Here is a 23,760-nt window from a genome sequence, read left to right as displayed (position 1 = left end):
ACAGTTTGTTCAGTTTCTGTGGTATTTGCAATCCGGTTCGTTTGCTATAGAATTGGCATGTACCGATTGCACCGAGTTAAAAATAGTAATTTAATTACGAACGTGTTATTTCGTAACAATAAGAAAAAATGTTTCATCGAAAACTACAAGTATATGTACTCCCTGTATATAAGATCGACATAATTTGATTAAAATTTAATCTATATGTATACCTGTATGAAGCATGTCCTCTTTAATAGTTTATTTGTTCTTCCTTTTTATAGTTTCTACGTACGTAATATCGTTGCAATGTTTTATGCTAATTTACGATAGTTTGTTCTACTTATCATATACCAAAGTTTTCTATGTAAGAATAAATTTAAGATAATACCATAATTTTGCAAATTTCAATACTTAATCGCTTAACCATATTTCAAAAAGGCATCGTATTTGGCATTATAGATATTCTATCTCAAACATTGCAAAATGTTATTAGTCTATAACATCTGTTCCGCTTACTTCTCAAAAGTATACTTGGACGTATCATACTCAAAATATTAAACGATCAAATTGCTTTTCTTCGGGCCCAACGAAAAGACCAGTCGTGCTGAAGACGTTCGTGACATACGTGAGCCATAGCTTGCGGTACTTTGACGTTCGTAAGAACCCATTACTGCATTTTGAATGTGTCAGCTTCCGTTTGGTCAGATTGCTTCCGCTTACCATTTTCCTCGTCGTTTCCAGTTAGAGATTTTTTAAATTTTTCTGCAGCTTTATCGATTATATTCAATAATTTTATTTATCGCGTTCAGGCCTTATTAAAGAAGTTTCATATATTATACTCAACTGCTAAACACTGTTAAACACTAACAGGAAAAATGTTCAATAAAAATTCTCCTGAAATTTGATCCATTACTACCACGTATTAAACATTAACAAAAGAATATTCGATAAAATCATATTTTTTAAATTAATTTATGCAATATATTTTAACTTTCCAGAGTGCTAGATCAACATGCGCTAAAATTGTTACTGTAATTAATGAAAACGTCAAATGTACGTTGCCAGCAACGATTCGTTGTTAACCGGGAAAAACGGTACAGCTGGCAGAACGCTTAGGTAGCTGCAATTATTGCAAAGGTATTTATTAGGGTATGTATATTTGCTTTCGTGTTGAATCTTACTTGTTAGCAGTATGAAATATCGACGATAGTTATACCTGCTTCAACGAAACTTCGAAATGTTTAATGAAGGTCGCCTCGTTTGATACGTTTCGGAATAAAAGTTTCAAGAAAACCGTCGCTAGTTTCTTCGACTGATTTCGCAAGCATTATGCAATGAGCACATATAGAATTGTTATATTTGAAGCAATCTTTTGGCTATTCGGTCGAAAGGAAGACAAGGGCAAAGGCGAATTTCTTCGCGTGAGGTCAAAGAGATAATCATTTTAAAATGACAAGAATGGCTATGACGCGATTTATACTCTTCAGCATTTTGATAATTTTTTGTTTTATCGCGCCAAGTACCGTCTGAGACAATGCTTAGCCATTTCGTAAAACAACAACATACGTTCGATCGATTTAAGAATATAAAAATGTAAATAAATATTGTACTACACGCGAAAGGATCTCTATACATAATTAATTTAAATAGAGTTTAGTTTTTATTTGTTTCATAGAATGTTGAATTAAAGGTACATAAGGGAGCAGGAGGAACGTTTTATTAAATGGGGCAAATGATAATGTGCGAGACAGTTATAAAAATGTAGAAAAAATAAAAGATTATCGTTATCGATATGATTTCTTAATGTTGATTTTAAAAGATTGTATAACTTAATTAAAAACGTTTCCATTATGTTAGATAAGAAGCTTGAGATTGATCTGGTGATACAATCTTGATTCACAAATTCAGAAATGGCAGTGTTAGCCATATTTTTCCCAATCACTGAATGACGCTTTGTCCCACTATTTATCCAGGTATACGCTACGCAATGGCATCCCGTATAAAAAAGGATACGGAAAAAATCTGCATCATCTATGAGACGAGTAGGCCCTTGCACTTTGCAGCAAGGTCAACTCTTGCTTGCCGAAAAGGAGAACGTATTGCAATCGGAGATTAATTGATTTATTTCGCAGAACAAACCAGATTTTTAACTCCTTAACAAGTTATTAATTAACTGATTAAGTTATTGATTAAGCGGTAAATGCATTGTTCCTTGATAAGATCGGCCTGTAATTCGAGAGCTCTATGCCTTCTTTACAAAAACATTAGAAAAGATTTATTTCTATTGCTAATAATTCATAGAAAAGAAAATTATGCCATAACTCGAAAAAGACTCATTTTTGAGTCACAATAAGACGATTATGTATATGATAGATCGGGCAATTCTATATCTTTTCATGTCGTGCGTTATCATATTATAATGTTTTAAGATGTAAGCATTAATATATCTTACAATGGCTTGGTTGGTTTACAAGAAAGTTGACCTCAGCTAGTCATTTAATCTCGTGAGATTTTTAATATGTACATTATATTAGTATGTACATAAAAAAAGACAATAGGATTGTACGATAAGGATGTCCTATTATTTTATATATTAATAAGTTATACATGATTTTATATATCGTAAAATACCCTTACCGAATGATAAATAATTTTATAGTTATGTATAGATATAAATATAGATTTGATTGAATTATACATGAAACTTTATATTGTACGAAGATACATGTAGATAGAACTTGTTTATTTAATATCTCTTAATACAGAAAATATTTTCAATATTATACAATTTTAACAATAAAAATTTCTATCGATCAAATTCTCTCCAATTTTATGACTTTCTGATCTATTTATTGCAAAGACAAAACTATATACCCAGAACAATTATTGACCAAAATTTAAACAACAAATTTTTTACCTTTTGTTTTTCTTTTCTTTACATTGTTATTAATAGTTTAATATTTACATAATGTTCGATATACATTAAATTAGCGTGTTAATCATCTAAACGCATTCCTGTAAAAAGAAACAAAAGAAACTATTATTTACTGCATTTGAGCTCAGATCAATTATAATGTTTTAATAATACGTACGTTTCACTTCCAACATTGATCGAAACTCCAAATCGGATCACATAATCCTGGTTATGGGGCTGGTACCCTTTTTAAATTTAAATTACACGCTCTTTTCTTGATTAGCGCGATCTATAGATGTCGCTGGCGTAGCTTCGAAGAAGAAAATTTTTACGAGTTTCTCTCTTATTCACGACGCTACTGTGGGTATGGATACATCTTTACCGCTCAGAGTGATTCTTACCTGCGCAGATTGTGGAGCAGCCATTACAATACTGTTGGAATAGTGTGCGTTGCGAACTAGCCTGTCAGTCGACCAATCGAGAATCGTCGTGTGTCGGTGGGTAAGTTTTCACGGAATGTGAGTAACCGTTGAACGAAGTGACGATACTACGGGATACACATGTACATTTGGTCGCCGTCGTCGTCGCGATAGTCGTCATCGTCGACGTCGGCGTTGATTGTGCGCTGATCTTGATTGTAGCCATGCGAAACTAAGCTGATTCGCACCAATAGAACCAAACCATATACACATTAAAAAAAAAGAGAGAAAGTAAATAATAAAAATTTGTCTAGTTTAACCGAACCTTGTTTGCGAGTAAGACAGCTTCGTAAGATAGTGACATTGTTATCCTTTATTCTGGTATTTATAGACTCGAAACCGATGCACTCGATGGTGATTTTCTGAAGGTGAAAGAGAGAAAACAGGCCCCGAGATAAGTAACGGAAAAGAAGCATTTCTTCTTCGCTGCACGCGCGGGCTTTTTTCCGGGTACGGATTATACGCGTGTGAGTGCGCCATAGTTACACGAGTTATATTCAATGTAAGACAGAAAGAGAGAGGTATATAGAAAAGCAGCAACGAACGAGAGTGATAGGGATACTTGAGACGAAACGAGAAAGCTTCGATAGTGAAACGAAGTGAGAACGAGAGCGTTAAAGCAGGGGTCGTGAGGAGAAGGAAGGGATCTCCGTCAAAATGTCGCTGAAAACACCAACGCGAATACAGTGATTGCTTTTCGTCGTTTAACAGGGGGTATGTGATCTTCCTCCACTTCGTTCGATTCATTCTTTTCACATTCTCACGATGATCCTTCTTATTGGTTTACGTTTAAAAATACATACAATTTCCTCGACTATTTCATTGAAAGATAGAAAAGTCATAGATGCATCGATTGCGCACGGTCACCCGGTTTCCCTCTGTTTGTTTCCATCGGACTTTGTATAACTTTGTCGTGACTGTGTGCATAACACGCAACGGCCATCTCGTTACAGTAGTGAGCATAGATATCTCCTGTTTATGCCTATCTACCTGTATTTTTCATTTCTTGGTTATCGTACATACAATTCGATCAAGATATTCGGCAGTCACACTCGTACCTCCGATGCACCAAGTACTCGTCCGTTGCTAAACTGGTCGCTAGTCGCATACCATTCAGGTACCTTTTTCAATTCGTCAGTTTGATTCCTCTTGGAGGAGCTTCCAGTCCGATCTCGGGAATTTTAGTTTCCATTTTGTTTCAACTTTTTTCTTGGATTTTTTTGCTTTCACCTTTGCTAACGTTCGTTGTTTTTCGTCCTTTGAGAACCGATGAAAATAACCGAGGCATACGTGAATCTTCAAGACCCTAGGTTACATTACGAATTTGTCTTTTCTCGCTATCGCGTAGATATTTCATCGTATCAAAATCTTACGTGTTTCTTTTAACACGATCGTTCTTGATTATTTGGTTTTTCGGAATTTCTTCTGGGAAAGCATAAAACTGCACCAGCGGGAAATTTTGTTATATTTAGCGTTATAGAAAATAACATTTTTTCTCATGGTTGATTTAATATTATTCGAATTGATAATTTTTAGTAAGCCTGAGAAATTTTACAATTGAGCAATTGGTGTAAATAAATGAATGTCAGAATAAAATCTAATTGTTTATTCAATCAATGCAACTATATGTAGTGTTCTTTGAAAATACTGGAAGAATCTGTGCATGTATATGTGCATAATTTGTTTTGAAGCTAGTGATTTTTTAAGTGCAATTTATTTGTTAACAGGTATATTGTTTACAGTATCATTAACCATACTATCCTACCTTTTATTACATTATAAATAAATTATTTTCTAATATCACTGAATTCAAATGGATACTCTCCTATCCTTTTTCTTTATATATTCTGATAATAATTTTTGTATAAAGATAATTTTTACTCATAATGAATTTTGATTTTAGATTTTGGTGGAGTTGATCAGCTAAAAGTACCAAAATTATGGTGTCAACTCGTCAGTCAAGTAGTATGGGTGGAAGTAATGGAGGTGGGCCGGCTGCTGAAGTTACAGATGTGAATTCATCCAGAAGACAACAATCTGTAGCAATGACTAGCTCATACGCCGGAGCATCTGTTTCGGAGCCACCTCCTTATAGTAATTTAAACCTCCTTGATTTACCAGTTGAAATCCTTGATAAGATTTTTAGCTATTTGGATTATAATACAGTGGCTCATTTACGTCCTGTAAGTCAAAGTCATGGGATGAAATGGTTATATAACTTGTAAAATTTTATACACAATATTTTCTTGATGTTTATAAGAAATATATGTTCATGTTACATTTATTTTTTGTAGGTTTGTCATCAAATGGATCGTGTTTGTGGATCGATATTGAATTCTACTTTTCAAAAGCTTCAGGCACAAATGTTGAATCGTTTTCAGGCAATTAAAGCACAGATGCCAAGACGTGAATCTGCACGCCGTAATCATCCATTAGCTTGTGAATCAGATATTATTGAAACCCTTCATATGCGTCTTACCTTGCTCCAGATGAGTTTTGGAAAGCACATTGAACGTAAACATTGTTGTTTTTTTCCTGGAGAGGTAAATGAAGTTCTTCTTGCTAGTTACAAGGACAAAAATATGCAATATACAAATTTACATAAGTTCCAATTTTTAATTATATTTCAGATTTTAGATGAAGTTAATCGTATTTTACATTATATAAGAGTTACTCCAAAATTAGCCAGACCATACAAAGTTACAGATGAGTTGTTTGATTTAAGTACTATGGCTATGGAGTACTTTAAAGAACGTATTGAACCAACATTACCAGAAATTCCCTACTTTGGGGCAGATTTCCTAGATCTTGCTGGGACATTCTCCTGTGAGCAAACAACACAAATTTTAAGTTTCTTAAAACGAAATTAATGTATTGTTTTATATAGTAATTTTTGCTTTTAATTGTACGTTTTTGCATACGATTTATTTAAATGTTACAGCTTCTAGTAATGTGAACAAGCCATTCATGTGCCTAGACTCTGCACCTTTAGCTGTTGGAACTGGTAAATCAGGAAGCAATAGTGGAGAAGGTTCCCCTCCACACTCTTCGGATGATCCTGGTCTCTTAGAATCTAATGTGTCACCTCCACAGTCAAATATGGTGTTACGAAAACGGATTCGTAAAATTAAACAAGGCATGAAGCGATATAATAGTCAACTAACATTAATGCGTAGAGATTTGAGGAGTTGCAAAGCAAAGATAGCAGAACAACAGAAACAGATTGTTGAATATGCTACACGTCTTGATGAAAACGACAAGAAGAACGAGGAAACTTCTCGTAAATTTAGCACACTCTTACAGGTATTTACTAAGGTACTCTTAGTACTTGTAAGAAATAACACACGGCAGAAAAGATATGTGCCAATCTGGCTAAAAATATTAGTTGGACATATCTAAAATCCAAAATGAAATTTCTAATCATTCGTATGTACCTCTGTTACTTCATAGTTTATGAAATTGTGATTGTATATTGCGTAGGAATTGAACAAGTGTAAAACAGAGCTGCAGTATTGGCGATCTAAGTCTCCGGCAATACCCGTATGTGTAGTCTGTGGGCAATCTGTGCTAGTCCCAACGGAGGATTTACAAGCTTTAACAAATCAAGGTGTATTACCAGAAACGCTTGATGAGGGATTAGACTTCATTCCCATAGCGGATGCACAAAGCCTTACTGAAGTGGCACCACAACCACCAGTTACACAACAACCATCGTCACCACCACCGCCAGCGCCGCCACAACCAACCGTGGAAATGGCACCACCAAAGGCTCCTGTGCCTTCACTACTTTCAAAACGGAAATGCACCACAGAGGAAGCACCGAGTGACGCTGGAAAGAAACCTCGTCGTACTGCCAAGTCACGCCAGGTTAAACGCTCGAAGATATAAATCGATACTGATCATGGTACAAAAATATCTGTGTAAACATCTTTACTGGGTTCTTGAAAAAGGTTTTTCTATTTGGAGTAACATGTTCCTTTACGCTAGCGAGCGAATGATCTTACAAAGAGAGATCCCGAGGCACGATGCTAATTTTTCTATAAGCTTTTCCGTAATGATGAAATTTAAAATATTGAAATATAGTACTCGATTTTGCGGACAAATGATTAATATTTCCAGTTCTATCGTTACACAAAAGCTGATCGAAAAATCAGTGTTATACCTCGTGCCTCTCCTTGTTAGAAAAGTACAAAATTCTTTCCTGAACGTCCTGCATTTCGCGCAACGAACCTCGTTTTGACAAATTCTAGCCATGTTGGTTACCGCGCGAAGGGAATTGACGCGATTAATTTTCCTATTTTATTACGGACGGATTTGTCACACACCGTGGCGTCTACAAATATTCTAAATGATAGCTGATCATTCGTGTCGTTCGTAAAGCAACAAGAGCGCTACTTTTTTCGAACCCGTTTAATTATTATTATTCTCGTGACGGTATATACAAGGAGAACGGAAGGGTTGAATTTTGCATAAAATGTTTATTTTACAATAATATCATGCTGATAGAGCAGATTAAATGTCATACGGCGACAAGCAAGAATTCACCTTCTGTATTCCTTGATTACAAATCATGCACTGATTTATTATTTACTTTCTAAACGTTTCTAACATAATTTTATTGTCGTAATATTTTGTCCTTAACAACTTAATTTAATACCTACTAGACAATACGCAAGAACAAATACAGAAATGGAAAATTTGATAATCGAACAAAGGAAGAAATATATTCTTTCTATTCAAGTCGCGAAAATTCATCTTTCTGTGTACTTTACTATTTGTTACAATTCTGAATTAAACAAAAATTATCAAATTTGATGAATTTTGTTTCAGGTAGGCAAGAGGATATTCTTGTCTTTGTAGAAATTTTTGTATAAAATTTCGAGTGGACATTAGACATGATTCTAGCAAATTTTGTTTCGCAGTATCAATGAATAAGTACCTGAGAGGACTGAATGAGACTAGTTCGCGCAGGTACTCCAAGTTCATCAATATTCATATCAATTTCTGTCTAATTTATCTAAGTCTGCTCAATTAAACAACAAAAAAAGTAAAAGAAAAGAAAAATAATTTTTCTATGAAAATAGTTTGTGCACCATGTTGCGTTATCAGTTCAAGTCTCAAAATGAATAGGGGAAGTAAAAGGTTTTGAAAGCTGAATTGCTTTTGCATAATGACATGTGATATATCGATTTATGTTCTTTCTTGGCTGTTAAATCACGTATGTGTAATTAAAAAGATTAATTTAATAGAGCAGCTCACCCTAGATGAAATCAAAACATTTGTAATAATATGAAATTTTGTGAGCCTTAAAAAAATACGATGTTAGGGAGAAAGTGAAAATATGTTGAAATATCATAATGGATGTTATTTTGTTTTCAACTCGCCATCGTTCAAACGTGTAAGTTTCTTCACGAGATGGTGTATATTGCAATATTAATAGCGCTAGGAAATAATTTATAGGATCAATTATTTATAGGAAAATTATTATCAGATTATTTTTAGAACATTTTCCAAATATCAGTTTCTTAATTTATCAGTCATATCGATTAAAAAAGTAATTACAAATTTCACGCCACGTTCTTACAAAAAAGTGAAAAAAATATAATACCGGAGAAAGGAGTGAATGATTATTGAGATCAATAGTTATTAAATCAGATCAATAAAAAAGTTCGCGATTATGCAATTTCTTTTAAAGTCGGACGGACTACCGTGCGCGATGCTCGATGATCGGACTGCGTAGATTCAATTGATTAATATTATTTGCACCAATCCTAATTAATCTTAAAGAATTGTAGTTTGAAATATTGTGAGACGTGTAGAGTCATGAATCATCAATTCATGATTCTAGTAATAAATATAAAAGATACTGATAATAAGTAAAAATGATACTTTATTATAAATATATAAATATATATATATGAGTGCGGTACTTGCCAGGATATGCATACCACACAGAACAGTTTAGTTTAAACTTTAATGGAACAATAAGATATAATAATTAATTAATGATGAAATAATTATCGAAATATATATAATTTTTTATCGATGTCGAAAATTAATTAGGAGAAAAAAAAGGTGGAAAAAATGAACTTAGCGAACGGACAGGATAACGAGTACGTCACGAACATGCATGTATGTGAGAAATTGTGCGAGAGAAATGTAAGTGCGCGTGATATATATATATATATTAAAAATACTAAATTCAAACTTAATGAGAATTTACGATGTGATGCTTTATCGATTTAACTGCGGGAAAGTGACCTTTATTCAAATAAAATACATGTAGGGCGTTTCTGGCTACGGAAGAAATGATTGAAAAAGAAAATTCAAGAAATGAAATAAAAATGAAAAAATGTGTGAATTTTACTTAATGTTATGTTGAATAGGATTGCGGGGGCGGGCGTAATTAAGTCACTGTGTCGGAAATTTCGAAATGCTTGCATTGTATGCTTATTATCGCGAATAGTAATACGTTTTGACGGATTAAATAGTAAGAGGAACGAAAAACGATAAAAAAGAAAAAAAAGAAGAGAAACACGAACGAATGAAAATATGAAAGAAAACTGTGTAACGAGAGTCACATTTTACGTGAATATAATCTAGGCCCCTGAATGTAACAGCATCCTGTATACAGTCTTCAGAAGAATTGTATTTATGAATCAATAACTAAATGTACTCCCACTGAAATATTTACACTTCCGATGATACACATTGCCAGTTTATGGTCTTAAAATAGTTTAACAGTCATCGGCTTTCCGACATTATCCGTCCCCGAACGATACAAATGTAGCGTTGTGTACTACATATATGAATCTACTAAGGATATACAATCGAATATAACAATGAATACACAATTTAGAAGTAGAATAATTTCCTAATTAGTAGTACTGTGCATTGTTAACAATGCGAGCACAGAAACGATAATTTGTCGATTTTCATTCATCATGATTAGAAAAATCCGAGGACCATGGTTTGTTTGCAGTATATCTGTGTATTAGCAGGTTGAATGGTCTCCGGGTCACAAGTACACAATAAGCAATTTATGAAGGAGAATACCATATACGTGTACTTTGAAAATTTACACATATGAGGAGGAAGTGTATAGGAATATAATTGCCAGCGTTACGGCCCGAAACGTCGTACCGCCGAAAAAAAATGAGTTATCATAAATGATTTTACGTGTATTAAAGCGATTGTAAATATATATATTAGATACACCTTATAATAAACGTAATTTAACATAAAAAGAAGTACTCTTGTGAATGCTTTCTATTTCGATTATATATAAAAAGGAAAAAAAATAGAGCAAAGATATTAAACTTGCTCCGATTGAAAGTTGATGATTGACTGCTCCGATTGGTCTAATGCAACCTTGACTTTCACTTTCGTCTGCTAGCCGAGCACGTGGTTTCGTTTGACAGTTTGTACTATCTTTGTTTCGATAGGTGGCGACCCTGCTTGTTCCACTGTCGACTGTTCTCTCAACAGTTGGATTTCCGTCGAAGATGGCAGTATCCACAGACAATAACGTTATCGTTACGAAATGATGTTTATTATGGAACTGTGATCGTGTTTCTGATAGACATAAGAAGTCTCTCGAAGTCAGTGTGTGTTCGTTAATGTGATAGTTCATCGATCGAATCTTTATGGATATCCGTGATTTGTTACGATATATTTTTGGTATACCTTACTTGTTGCAACTGTGTTGTAACCTTCCCACGTGCGCGTTTTAATTACATTCGATTTCTTCCTTTCCAACAAATAAATCGTTGACACAATGGCAGATACGTTGCACAAAGATAGATACGAAATCTGTGAGTGGAATCGTAATTTATATCTTTAGTTTTATTAGTTTGTGCTTTACCACATTGTTATTTTGATCTCATTTGATATTATCAGATATTATGCGTTATTATTTAATGGTTTTAACGTATTATTTTCTGTTTTAAATGTTTTCTTATTCTAAAATGTAAGCGATATGTTCCATATTGAAATGTAATATTGCAAATTATATTTGATGTATTTTATGGAAATAGCAAATTTAGCAATGCGCAGTGGAGGTAATATAGGAGGAGATAGCGATATGAAGCTGGAACCATCTAGTCCTACAGAAAAATATACTTTTTCCCGTTGCAGTAGTACTGGGTCAGTGAATACACCATCCTCATCTGCTCATAATACAGGTAACGGAGTAAAGAAATTTGTGAGAATAAACTATCTAAAATATAACAATAATTTACAAGTAAATTTAATGAAATTAATTGCAGAAGATGAAGATAGTGATAATAAAAATTCAACCATAAGTTACAAAGAACGCAGGAGAGAGGCTCATACACAGGCAGAACAGAAAAGGAGAGATGCTATCAAGAAGGGATATGATTCTCTTCAAGATTTGGTTCCTACTTGCCAACATACTGATTCTTCGGGTTACAAACTTTCCAAGGCTACAGTACTTCAAAAATCCATTGATTATATACAATTCTTGTTGCAACAAAAGAAAAAGCAGGAAGAAGAACGTAATGCATTAAGAAAAGAAGTTGTTGCCTTACGTATCATGCAAGCTAATTATGAGCAGATTGTGAAAGCTCACCAGACCCAACCAGGTCATGCAGAAATGCGAGTATCCGATGAAACCAAATTCCAAGTGGTAAGATTAAACTATATAATTTAATCGTTCCATAAAATTAAGTTTTCAACTATTTTATCTTAAGAATACACCACAATTTATTTATTGTTATAGTTTCAGGCAATTATGGATCGCTTGTTTCAAACATTCAATAATATTTCAGTAGCAAATTTTGCAGAATTATCTGGATGCGTATTCAGTTGGTTAGAGGAACATTGTAAACCTCAGGTAAGTAAATTATTTTTCAAATTATCATCTTTCTGGTAATAAACATACAGCATTTAATAAACATAATTCAAATATTTCAGACTTTGCGCGAAGTAGTACTATCCGTACTCCAACAACTTAATAGCCAAATCAGCTAGTCGAATATATTATTAGACCATTTGTGATTGCACAATATTTCAAACCTAAAACATTTTCGCGGGTACTTAGACCAATTATTAAGTAGAGTTACCAGAAAGGATGGGAGTATGTGTGTTGTTATACGCAATGCGGGTAGCATAATGATTGTGCGAGAAATACAAATAGAAATTTATTTTATATATTAATATTATAGATGTAGACACAGCCATATAATATGGCATGCCGTTTGTTGGTGACCAAACTATGTTAAATATTTTTAACAGAGATTTTTTATTACATGATGTTTGCTGCATATATATAATACACAATGTATGTATATACATATATAAATGTATTTGAATATGTACATAATACATTAATCTGTAACATAGCAGTTTGAAATAAAAATCAAATTGTCCGTTTATACGTCGTATTTACAATCATTAATGAAAAACGTGAACGACATATTCTTTAAATGCTCCTATTTTCTGTTTGATTAGTTTTCTCCTAAGATTATCGATTTACGTTCAAGAAGTTAATCCTTGATATAAATTTCATATCGCGTATAGTTTCTTTTGATTAAACTTTCTCAGATTCGGTAGGCATACTTTCTCCTTGTGTAATATCGTTTAATAGCATTGCCTCCAATCTGGGTCTGTTAGGATCATCAGGTTCATGATGAGGGCTCTGGGCACGTCTCCTTTTTGATCTGTCCTCTGGTCTACAGCAGAGATCTCGGAAGATACACGCGTAGCAGGCCAGCAATGCGCTCATCATCATTAAACCGCCAATTGCAAGAATCACCACTAAGAATATCGAAATTTCGTCCCCCATGTTATATTTTGGATAGCGTTTTGTTAGCTAATGTTTACACCATCTGCAACAGAAATTTATTCAAATGAAATTTTCATTAGAAAATATTATAGATTATTTTTTAATTTCTAAGGGCAATTATCACAACACAATCTTCAATGTTGTACCATCTAACTTTTACTATGAATACATATAACTCGTGACCTGATTTTCAATTCTTACGAATAAATCACCAGAGTTGGTCTGAAGAATTTGAATAATTTTCAGTGAAAATGAATTCGTAGGATGTTTGAATACATTATGATTTTTCTATAGGTAACACGTGAGCAGAATAGTCATTCTTCACCACTCTTCTATTTGGTGTTCAATTCTTTGATATTGAAAAGTTGAGTCCAGAGCGTGGTCTATTAAAAAGAAAAGAAAATTATGCAATTAGCAACAAAACATTAAATCGTCCATCATATCGTAATTGCTTATCCTATTCTTTATCTGTTCTTTAGAAAAAGGAAAGGATTTGTATACATACATACATACTATTTATATATTATATATAAAATAGACGAAAAAATATTCTCATATGGAAATCTGTCTTCTTCTTGAAAAAGGAAATTCCTGGGTACGAAACAAGAGGATCAATCCATGCTTCATATAATCCAATTTATTCCTGGATAGTCACGTACGTGCGAAAAATCATTGAGCGGATTACTCCTGTATGAGTGTTCCATATTGAGTGTAATTTAGAGGATGAAAAATCCCATACGGGCTGCGTATATTTTCTTATGAAACAATATCTTGTCTCTTATTGGCAGTATGATCGGTGAGAAACGATCAGAATACGTATATCTCTGAAGAAGCTTCCGTTGCAATTTCTCATTCTCGTCTTCGGAGAGGCAGCGATTTTATGATGAAACTCTTGCTTCGACTCAATAAAATCCTTACGATCACATTCGTTTTACAAGAACCTAACGAAGCGAGAGATCGTGCGATAACAATCTGTCCAATATCGTTAATTCTAAAACATTTTCTGTTACAATCGGTCTTGCTATCGAAGTTTTGTCGTGCTGGCCGTATTAACGTTTTATGATGGATGAATAAAAAATGATTGCAATTTGCGGATCTACTTGCAGAAATATGTGTTTAATCTTCGCTCCAATAGATGCAGAAGACTTAAGAAAGACAGAGTTCCTTGGGGAGGATATTATTTTGACTCGAGTATCATATCTGTAATCTTCTCTTCTTTGTAAGAAAAAGCAGCGAATTACATCGGGCAAGTTCGTATTTACCTGCTATCGGCCTAGAAATAATCACGTACACGTGTTGTAATTTTCTTTTTGCTACGAGAAAGTTTTTAATGTATCGCACGTGTACTTCCTTTTTTCTTTTACTGTTCTTCCGGTTTAAACGAAAGTTCTTTTTTTTTAAGTAAAGATTTCGTTTTATTTATTTATTCCATAAACGAATTCTAGCAAGTAATATAACTTTCAGGGAGGAGGGTACATTCGTTCTTTAGAAAATGAATTTGACGTTACGTTAGTCATACTCTTTCTCATGCGTGTTAGTTCAAAGTTTGAGTATCCGACTGAGTCTTCCTTCGTTCTAAAGTTTCCGTGCCCTTTTATTCGTTTTACTTTCGTGTTTTACAAAATCTCTTAATTTAATATCAAAGAAAAGTCTGTCGCTGAAACTTCGTACAAACTCTACTACATACATCTAACATAGTCCTTGGAATAACCGGGAAATCGTATGTTCTAATATTCACGGAAAAATGTATTATTTACTGAAATTCAATCTCATTAACCGGTTCGATTTAATCGGTAACATTTTTTAATTTGCGGTACGATCGGTTTTAAAGAAATGTTAGAGAATTTCTTAAATAATAGTAGAATATTAAAATAACAGATAATATGTATAATTACTCAAACTATATAATTAATGTTCTGACTTTTACCTAATTATAATAAAGCACTACGAGCGATAAGAAATTAGCACGTAATCAATATTATTTTCTATCAGATTATTTAACAGTCCAAAGTATTTTGACTAAATTATTATTCTATACACGGGAAAATAATAATATCGTTGGAATTGAAATTATTTCTCGAAATTGCCTAGAAATGTAATTTCCTTATCGCGTCAGTCAACCTGTATATAGCAGGACCACTATTTTGCAATTTCTGCTACTGCGAGTATGTTTATGCAGACAATTAATCGATTACTGTGTATTCATCGAATAACCGACGCACAAGGGAGCATACTGTCTGTGGCTAGCGATTACACAGGTACAAAGCTGCAGTATAACTTCGGTCGTCGATAATAATTACCGTGATTTTCAATGCAGACCGGTCTGCCCCTACAGTATGATAATTATACGATAAAATATCTGACCCCATGTGTAATAACACATTTGGGCCCATTCAAATGCAGATCTTTTCATTATGACGTTAATATGAATTATATAGAATCAACGCATTAATTAAGATCTTGAAATAATTCTGTACGAACTTATCACTTATTTATCGTTGTTGTTTTTCGATAATAGGAGATAATAGCTCGTTAAAATAACAAGGACACGTATGTGCGTAATTTTACGTTTCCTATCTTCATCTTTCTAAAATACATAACGTGTAATTCTAAATACACTTAAGATATTTCATCAGTTTACCCTGTTCATCAAGATATCGACATGTATTGCGAAATTTAGCTATTATTACAGAAATTTTGATCATTGTTCGAATACTAGGTGACCTATATTTACCACTTCCTTTCAGAATTATTATAACGAGTAGTATTTACAGAGAGAAAGTTGAAGACGCAAGGGAACACACGAGCGAGAACGTTTAAGCTTTTACGATTGTAACTATGATATTTAAAAAACGAATGAAAATTCTGCGTTAACCACGACGACACTCTACCATATTTTCTTTCCATTACCAATTTTTTAAAGATGACTTTCAACTTTAAACACGTTTCAGCGAACACTTCTTCAAATTTTTAGAAGACCGATAGAAGAATAACGGAATAAAACGGACCATTAATGTAACAATCGTTATGGAGATTAATACGATACAGATGGAGAATGATTTAACTGGAATATAAATCATGTCGACCGACAAATCTATTTCTGCTAATCCACTCTGTTTTTCTTCAACTAATATTGCTTCATAAATCAAAGTTAATACCAAGCTTTCCTCCGATAAATTAAGACGAATTCCGCCTGTAGCCGATAACTTTTTCGATGTTGGAAAAGGATAAAAATAAGAAAATGTCACGCACATGAAATCCAATGGGAAGTTCGTAGTTTCGCGTAAAAGGTTCATTTCCGTCGAACTTTCTCGATAAATTCAGACCAATTTTAAATTAATCTTATCCTCATCGCAGTACGATTGACGGTAACGTCACGATGAACCTTATCGTTAAACGTTGCTTTAATTAATTAGAACGGATTACACTCGTAGTTTACGTCGTCGCGTTCAGATCGCAGTTAGGAAATTTAACTCGTGGAATTATTGTCATATCTCATTAGAGACACCACCGCAGTTCGCAAAGGATTTACATCGTTCGTTTACCCGCACGAAATCCTTCGTTCGTGAAATTTCAAACCAAATGTCTGGGATATTAAATCCCAGAGTTGTTCTCTGTTGCGAGTTCAGCGTGTTACGTGAATACGAAAGCTTGTATACATATTAGAATATATTATAATTGTGTTATATTATATTTTAATAAGTATATTATACAAAATATTTTGGAATTTCACTAGCAACCCTGCGAGACTCGATTATTTTTATAGTTATATTACAGTTTGAGACAGATTTGGAAATGTATATAGAAGCTACAAAATACTTCTTGTGAATATACAGGGTGGTTGGTAACTGTGGTACAAGCGGAAGGGGGGTGATTCTCCGCGAAAAAAGAAGTCGAAAATATAGAATAAAAATTTTTCGTTTGAGGCTTTGTTTTCGAGAAAATGGACTTTGAATTTTTGCTCGGTACGCGTGCACTTTATCACGTCTCGTTATAATGGATCTCACTGTAGATCGTTGTCTCGATGGATATTATCGCAGTTTAAGTTTGTTTTTGCCGAAGAATTGTTTTTGCCGCAGTTAAGTTTGTTTTAACGGATGATTAGGAATACATAATGAAATAATATGAAGTAATCATAAAGTTTATTATTACAAAAATTGCTGAAAATGTTGCTCATTCTGCCGAACACATACTTCTGCTCTTCTAATTAAATTTCTATGAACACTTTCTAACAACAAACTTATTGAACAAACTTAAACTGCGATAATATTCATTGAGACAACAATCTACAGTGAGATCCGTTATAACGAGAAGTGATAAAGTGCACGCGTACCGAGCGAAGATTCAAAGTCCATTTTCTCGAAAACAAAGCCTCAAACGAAAAATTTTTATTCCATATTTTCGACCTCTTTTTTCGCGTAGAATCACCCCCTTTCCGCTTGTACCACCAGTTACCAACCACCCTGTATATTTCCCACAGATTACAAAAATATTTCAACAGTCGATTATTTCTTACATTAATAAGCTTCGATACATTTTCAAATTGATTTCAAAGTTCACCGATATGATCATCACAGTCGCGTTTTATTCTGATCCCATTGAAATTTCGAAATGTTTCAAGGAACAAGGAAGTCGCTGCGTAAAAAATGCGAGAGCAAAGAAGGACAGTCGGTAATAGTTAACAATATCGGCAAAGTTTAGACAAGGACGTGGCATGTTTCGTGCTTAATATCGTGCGGATTAAAAGCGAGGCAGGATGATACGAAGAAGGTGACAACACGATGTGATAACACGGAGAATGCATCATGTTAATGTAATAACATCTCTGTAATTTCATCTCTCTGCGAACCTCTCATTTTGTCCGTGTTTTTACTGCGCTTTCGATCCTCGTCGCGCGTGAAATGTTTCCGCAGTTTAAATGGACGTTAAAAAGCTTCCGTCGTTTTCCTTCTAGTTCCTCTTCAATAGACGGACACCACACGTTTATTCCGCGCATTAAAATACCTTTCATCGGATTAGAAAACTGTTCTCCACTTTTCTGTTTCTCTTCTTACCGATGGATCCTCTATGGGTTTGATCGATTCTCGGAAAAATTTAGTTCAGCGGTCTACTTTCTTCAGAATCGAATTACACTTTACCAATTATCCACACGCATACCGTGCTTCGTTAAGTTTCAATGTTTATCACATCCACTACGTTTCTCTCTACTCTGTGTTGTTACGCCTGTTCGTGTTTGTTCATATTTTTCGTTCCTTTTTTCGGGGAGGAAAAGAGATCGATTTTGTAACCTCCAGAGAATGTTTTGCAATTGTATATTCCGTGTTGTGCGAATGTTACGTTGTATTTACGTGGATTTTATATTGTAAATAATTATCGAACAGTTTAATGATCTTATCGCGTAGAATATCATTGGAAGAGTAATTTTAATAATTGGAAAGTACGAGGTATTCGTATCGATCCTATCGATAATTAAAATTTCGTTTGCTCATGAGCGTTAAATGAGAATTAATAATTCCTTAAAATTTTGTTCGTTGATTTAAAATCTGACAGATAATAATACTACCCACGATGGACGAGCAAAATGAAATTGAGAAACTGCGTGCGATGCGATATTCGCAGGAATATTTATGCAAAAATATTTCACTACATCGAAAATAAAATATATTCGTACGAATTTATATTTTACACGCACACGAGCGTAGTGTGGCTGTTTGTCACGTTGTATTCTCGATTATTCTCCCGAACGATTAAACTATCGGTTAAACTATCCACCCTTTATGAACAGTTACTCCTATGTACGAGCCTATATAGCTGTAGCCTATATATTACTTAACAGCCAGCATTTACCATTCTGACATGCAAACCAGCTTCTATAACTCTAGCCTTCAAACGCAACAATAGCATCGCACCGTTGAAAAATTGTTTGCTTCGATACCCTCTATTATTTCGCCTGTAACGAAATAATGGTTGGCTTTCGTTTCTTTTCCCTTCTTCAAGCTACGATTAATTAAAGTTACGAAATATTCGGACGGCTGGCGAGACGGCTCCGGAGTATCGTAATTTATCTCTATAAGATAATAAATGTTGGCGCGAGTTCGCGTTGCTTAATTTAAGAATATATTATAGCAGCGTAACGAGAATGCAAATATCGGCGATGTTTCAATTAAGCTGACTGAAATGGGAGGGAAAATTTATAATCGGATTCGTAATTTCGCTAACAAGTGGAAACGTATTGCAACAGGTCAGTGTAATCACCTTGAAAAGGCCCTCGTTAAAATTGGAGACAAAAAGGCACGATGCTTCTCTCTATTCCACGATAACTTGAATTTGAATTCTCGTTAACGAGATTCGATATTAACAACGGTATATTGAATAAACAATTGTAATTTCACTTACGATTCCGTGGCTATCGTGATTGTTAATATAACAGTATAATTGGATTTTTCAGGCCATTTAACGAACGATTGCTCTTCGTTGTATTTTCAAGTGCTTCTGTTCGTAGAATTAACAGAATATAATGTTCGACACTTATTTACGTTATTAAGGATTAGAATATCGTATATATTGTTTTCAGAGATATTATTAATTATAGAGGCGATCGGTGTCACGTCCACCCCGCATTGAATTGTCCGAGTAAGAGACATTTCTGTCAAGAACAATATTCTACGTAACGAGATCACGTGTATTTGCATTCTTTTGTATTCAGGCTGGCCAGATAAGGACCGTAATGAAATTCTTCCTTCTTTTTTCTTCCTTTGAAACTCAAGTCTCTCCTTGTCTTAACTCGCTTGTCGTTTCATGGACCGTGAATGCACAAAAGTTGCGTTTTATATCTATCGTTACATTTCAAATGCATATAAGGAAACCAGAGAAAAATTAGAAGATCGAATTGCATTTTACGCTTTTGGAAGAAGAAAATGATCAACAAAGCTGGTCCTCGTTACGAATGTCCTTGAATTAATACCAATCCTACCATTAAATGGAGGGTATTTCGAGGGGCACGATTAATCCCTAAATAAAAGATCAATTGTTTGTTGAACTAAATTATAACCAGATCCGATTTTAGGGACGATATATTCAGTAAATAATAACAGTTTCAATAATAATTCTGTTATTGTCGTGATCGTTAATATAGTAGAATGGCCCATAATTTCGCGCGTTCTTGTAATATATTAATTGTGCTATCTTTTCGAATGGACAAAATAATATGTCACTTTGTAGCCCCGAAAACAGCATTAATTAGACAGTAGGAGCGACAAAAAAGATTGCATAGTGTTTGAAGTTCCGCTTCCATCAGCGACGCGAAGGTACAGGAATTTTCAATTTTTCCATAGTCCTTCCCAAACAAATAACGAGATAGAATAGAATTAATCAATCAAATGAAATATATAATATCAAAAAGTACAAATCGCAAGCTACAAAATGTTACAAAATGGCACACTACACGTGTTGCTTCCAAAAAATAATACAGAGAAATATATTGAAAAGACGTATTAAAACTTCTAAGCCAGCCATTAGTATAACCAAATTTTTCCAACGACACGATTAGAACGAAAACTTAAAGTAACCAATATATGCAAACGATAAAACATATGCGTGATACAGCCTTACATTTCTCGAGACGTACAGATTCTCCTATTCAAATGCTGATTTCCTCTATAATCATCAATTTCTCTGATGCTGCGCGAAGGATATTTTTTAAAATTCGTCTTCTTCTCGTTTTTCGTCTTCGGAAGCGGAAACTTCTCGATTCAGTCGCTCGAGCCGTAACGATGTAACTCATCTGAGAATTTTCCAGTGACGCGGATCAGCAATTTCCAGCGTATCAGTCGCGAGGCTAGCCGTTGACGAGAAGCGTCTTCTCCTTTCCCGACGACCCGAGTACGACCATTTGCATGTAAATTTCTCCCACGAACTGGCGAGTAAACTTACCGACGAAATTGCGATACTCCGCCGCGTCATACAGCGAGAGAATTTCATTCAATTCGTTGAAATATAGCAGCGTTGAACGCTGCTAGAAGGATCTCGACAGTCTCTAGCTCCCCAACCTCGTTTTCATTCTTTTGACCAGTTAGTTGTTCTTGACGAGTATACTCGTCATGAAAAATATGACAATGTTTGCGTTACGACGAGCTCTAGCTCTAGCTCCCCAACCTCGTTTTCATTCTTTTGACCAGTTAGTTGTTCTTGACGAGTATACTCGTCATGAAAAATATGACAATGTTTGCGTTACGACGAGCTCTGTCAGTAATAAAATTAAACAATACAACAGTGATTTCGTTACAATTTAATTCTTTTCAACATTTCGTTACAACAGTCACACGTGCTCTGTGCTTGACGAGTATACTCGTCGTCGCTTACTTTCTCCGAAATATTTTAGGTACGAAATTACATACTTTTCAAAGAGATCGCAACAACTAGCTGGTTATTTATCGTTTTCGTTTTGATAGACGTTCCGGTGTACCTCGAAGACGCTTCAGGTTTTAACGATGCTCCGTTTCGTTTTCGTGACATCGTTTTCAGTGTCGAGCAATATCGACGCCGACACCTGTTTCATTAATTACCGTTTTGACTTTCTCAACTCTCGGGAAGGTATCATCAGGACGAGTCAACGAACTCGAATGCATTTTATCGAGCGTTGGTGTAGCTTCCTTTACGACTGTGTGGTGAGAAAATGTAATGAGCTTTTCGTAATTGTAAGAGAGTCGGTGTGCGCGAATCAGAAAATTGTTTGGAAATTTGTTCTTGGGGTAACTTGTTCGATAGATTTTATCAGCAGCTGGCAGGTTTCCTAGAAGTATTTGCAAAGAGAAGTTGCAAATAGTTTGGCAATTTAGATTTTTCAAAGTCGAAGAGGAAGTTTGATGCACGTATTCATAAAATTGTTATTTTCGTTTAGAAAGTTCGCTCGTTACCGTCGAGTGACTCGTTCTCTAGATTTTACTGGAAATCGCTGCTTTTTGGAAGAAAAGGGAAAAGAAATGTCCGAAGATCGAAGACTCGTTTTGTCAAAAAGTAACAAGAACTTAAGACAGCAAAGTAATTACATTTATTATGTCAACGCGCATTTAACAGGTAGTCAAGTTACCTGCAAACAGAAAATTACGTTTTATCGTGGAGATATTGATTTTAGACACCACTTTAATTAACCATATTTCACTCCTCTTAGCAACTATCGATGCTCTTTCGAGTTTCAACTAAACATTTACCCGTTAACGCTCCAGCACTCTAACTATAAATATATAACTCTACACTGCTTTATATCCAACCAAAAATACAAAAAAAAAAAAAGGAAACAAAAAGAAAAGAAAGGAGCAAAGATGAATGAAATCGAGATAAACCTTATTTCGAGCTCTTCCAAGCACGTACAACAAAACGAATTTTTCCTAAACCAAATTAATTCCTTTCGAAATTCTGTTTAATCTTTTCGAAATTACTTGACTCACCCCCTGTTGTCTATAAAAAAATCCGACCAGTAACCAACACGTGACCAACAACGATCGTGAACAACCAACGCTATAACCGATATGCCGATACAACAAGTAGCTACTCGAAAATCGCTCGAGCTAAACGTATCCACTCGAATTTCTCTGCCTATCAACTGACCTGTTACTCCGACAGATTCTTCATTCGTTCGCGTCGCGTGTGCGTATTTGAAACTTCGACCGCACTTCTTTCTCACTTTTCATCGGCGAGAAAATTTCCATCGTCACGTGCGTCGAGTTAGGTCTCTTCATGCTGTCCGTGGTGGAAAGCTCGCAGCGTTTACGCGAAGTCTTACAAAGTATCTCGCGAAAACGGTTAGGGTGTCGAAGCCGGTGAATGTTACTTTGGACGGTGAATCGTAGAAAAGTTTCGAGTCGTCGTCGTCGAGTGTTTCGGATACTCTCGTTCTTGATTGGAAGCCGAGCGAGCGATGTTCACAGCACGAGAGTCGCGCGAGGACTGTCGGGCAGGACCGGTTTATCTTGCGCATCCTCACACTCACAGTTTCCGCCTCTGACACCCTCTGCGACCGTCTTCCTCCCTCAAGAGGAACACGCATAGCGATAGAATCTGAAACGAATCGTATATGCGCTCTGGTAAAAAGGGTTTAAGATGCGAATAAATCGATTTTGATTCCATCGTGTCTTTTTTTTTTTACTGATAAAAGTATGCTTTCTCTGAACAATTGTCATTCACTTTACAAGTCGCGCCCTTCCTTCATCCGGCAGCACGATAATTACGATTGTTTAATAAATGGTATTCGACGTGTTCTACTCGGTAAACAATATTTAGTCGATTAAAATCTCGACCAGACTTGAAGTCGTTGCAATTTCGATTTCACGCGCGTCTCGTCAGCGATTCCACCTGTTCAAATCCATCGTACCGTTAAGATAATCTCACACAAAATAACCACGCGTCGCTCCTCTATGTCATTTCGAACGGTTTGAACGTCGATTAAATCGTCGTTCGACTAGTGTCGATTTGTTTTATTTACAAATAACTGCCTCGTAGGCCGGCGCGATTTTAATTAATCGGGATGAAAGCGAAGACTTTATCGTTCCGCTTCAAGTTTTATGGCTTTTGACAAAACCGTT

The 23,760-nt window shown here is 34.9% G+C and overlaps 2 protein-coding genes and 1 long non-coding RNA gene across 9 annotated transcripts; 2 read left to right on the top strand and 1 right to left on the bottom strand.

Moving 5' to 3' along the window:
* Positions 1 to 2,669: 2,669 nt before the first annotated feature.
* Positions 2,670 to 3,437, bottom strand: LOC110119913. Its single transcript, XR_007226650.1, has 3 exons — positions 3,298 to 3,437; positions 3,075 to 3,206; positions 2,670 to 2,997 (listed from the first exon to the last, which is right to left on the bottom strand). It is a non-coding gene; the product is annotated as an uncharacterized LOC110119913 (long non-coding RNA).
* On the top strand, positions 3,270 to 11,173 carry LOC100649191 (F-box only protein 28). 7 transcript variants are annotated; one of them, XM_020866794.2, is made up of 7 exons: positions 3,470 to 3,606; positions 3,707 to 4,089; positions 5,279 to 5,558; positions 5,670 to 5,918; positions 6,006 to 6,201; positions 6,317 to 6,678; positions 6,856 to 10,625. In XM_020866794.2, the coding sequence occupies exons 3-7, from the start codon at positions 5,316 to 5,318 to the stop codon at positions 7,261 to 7,263; spliced, it is 1,458 nt and encodes a 485-aa protein (XP_020722453.1). In that variant the 5' UTR covers positions 3,470 to 3,606; positions 3,707 to 4,089; positions 5,279 to 5,315; the 3' UTR covers positions 7,264 to 10,625. The 7 variants fall into 7 exon arrangements, with proteins under 7 accessions (XP_012172665.1, XP_020722453.1, XP_048268939.1 ...); XM_048412982.1 differs by adding an exon at positions 10,821 to 11,173 and having other exon boundaries at positions 3,498 to 4,089; positions 6,856 to 7,279; XM_012317273.3 differs by having other exon boundaries at positions 3,498 to 4,089; positions 6,856 to 7,279; positions 8,206 to 10,625.
* LOC100649312 (max-like protein X) lies at positions 11,048 to 13,000 on the top strand. The gene is made up of 5 exons (XM_003401400.4): positions 11,048 to 11,189; positions 11,412 to 11,558; positions 11,643 to 12,022; positions 12,116 to 12,229; positions 12,310 to 13,000. Exons 1-5 carry the CDS (start codon positions 11,153 to 11,155, stop codon positions 12,364 to 12,366), a joined length of 735 nt encoding a protein of 244 aa, XP_003401448.1. The 5' UTR covers positions 11,048 to 11,152; the 3' UTR covers positions 12,367 to 13,000.
* Positions 13,001 to 23,760: the final 10,760 nt, after the last annotated feature.

Source organism: Bombus terrestris, chromosome 15, assembly GCF_910591885.1.
Source record: "Bombus terrestris chromosome 15, iyBomTerr1.2, whole genome shotgun sequence".
Classification (NCBI taxonomy): domain Eukaryota; kingdom Metazoa; phylum Arthropoda; class Insecta; order Hymenoptera; family Apidae; genus Bombus; species Bombus terrestris.
The sequence above is the reverse complement of the archived record's forward strand: the minus strand, read 5'-3'. Positions and strand labels throughout refer to the sequence as shown.

Coding starts and splice junctions, on each gene's coding strand:
- LOC100649191 (XM_048412982.1), top strand. CDS start 5,316: ATGGTGTCAACTCGTCAGTCAAGTAGTATGGGTGGAAGTAATGGAGGT. Junction 5,559..5,669: donor CAGTGGCTCATTTACGTCCT/GTAAGTCAAAGT, acceptor TATTTTTTGTAG/GTTTGTCATCAAATGGATCG. Junction 6,679..6,855: donor AATTTAGCACACTCTTACAG/GTATTTACTAAG, acceptor TATATTGCGTAG/GAATTGAACAAGTGTAAAAC.
- LOC100649312 (XM_003401400.4), top strand. CDS start 11,153: ATGGCAGATACGTTGCACAAAGATAGATACGAAATCT. Junction 11,559..11,642: donor CTCATCTGCTCATAATACAG/GTAACGGAGTAA, acceptor AATTAATTGCAG/AAGATGAAGATAGTGATAAT. Junction 12,023..12,115: donor ATGAAACCAAATTCCAAGTG/GTAAGATTAAAC, acceptor TTATTGTTATAG/TTTCAGGCAATTATGGATCG.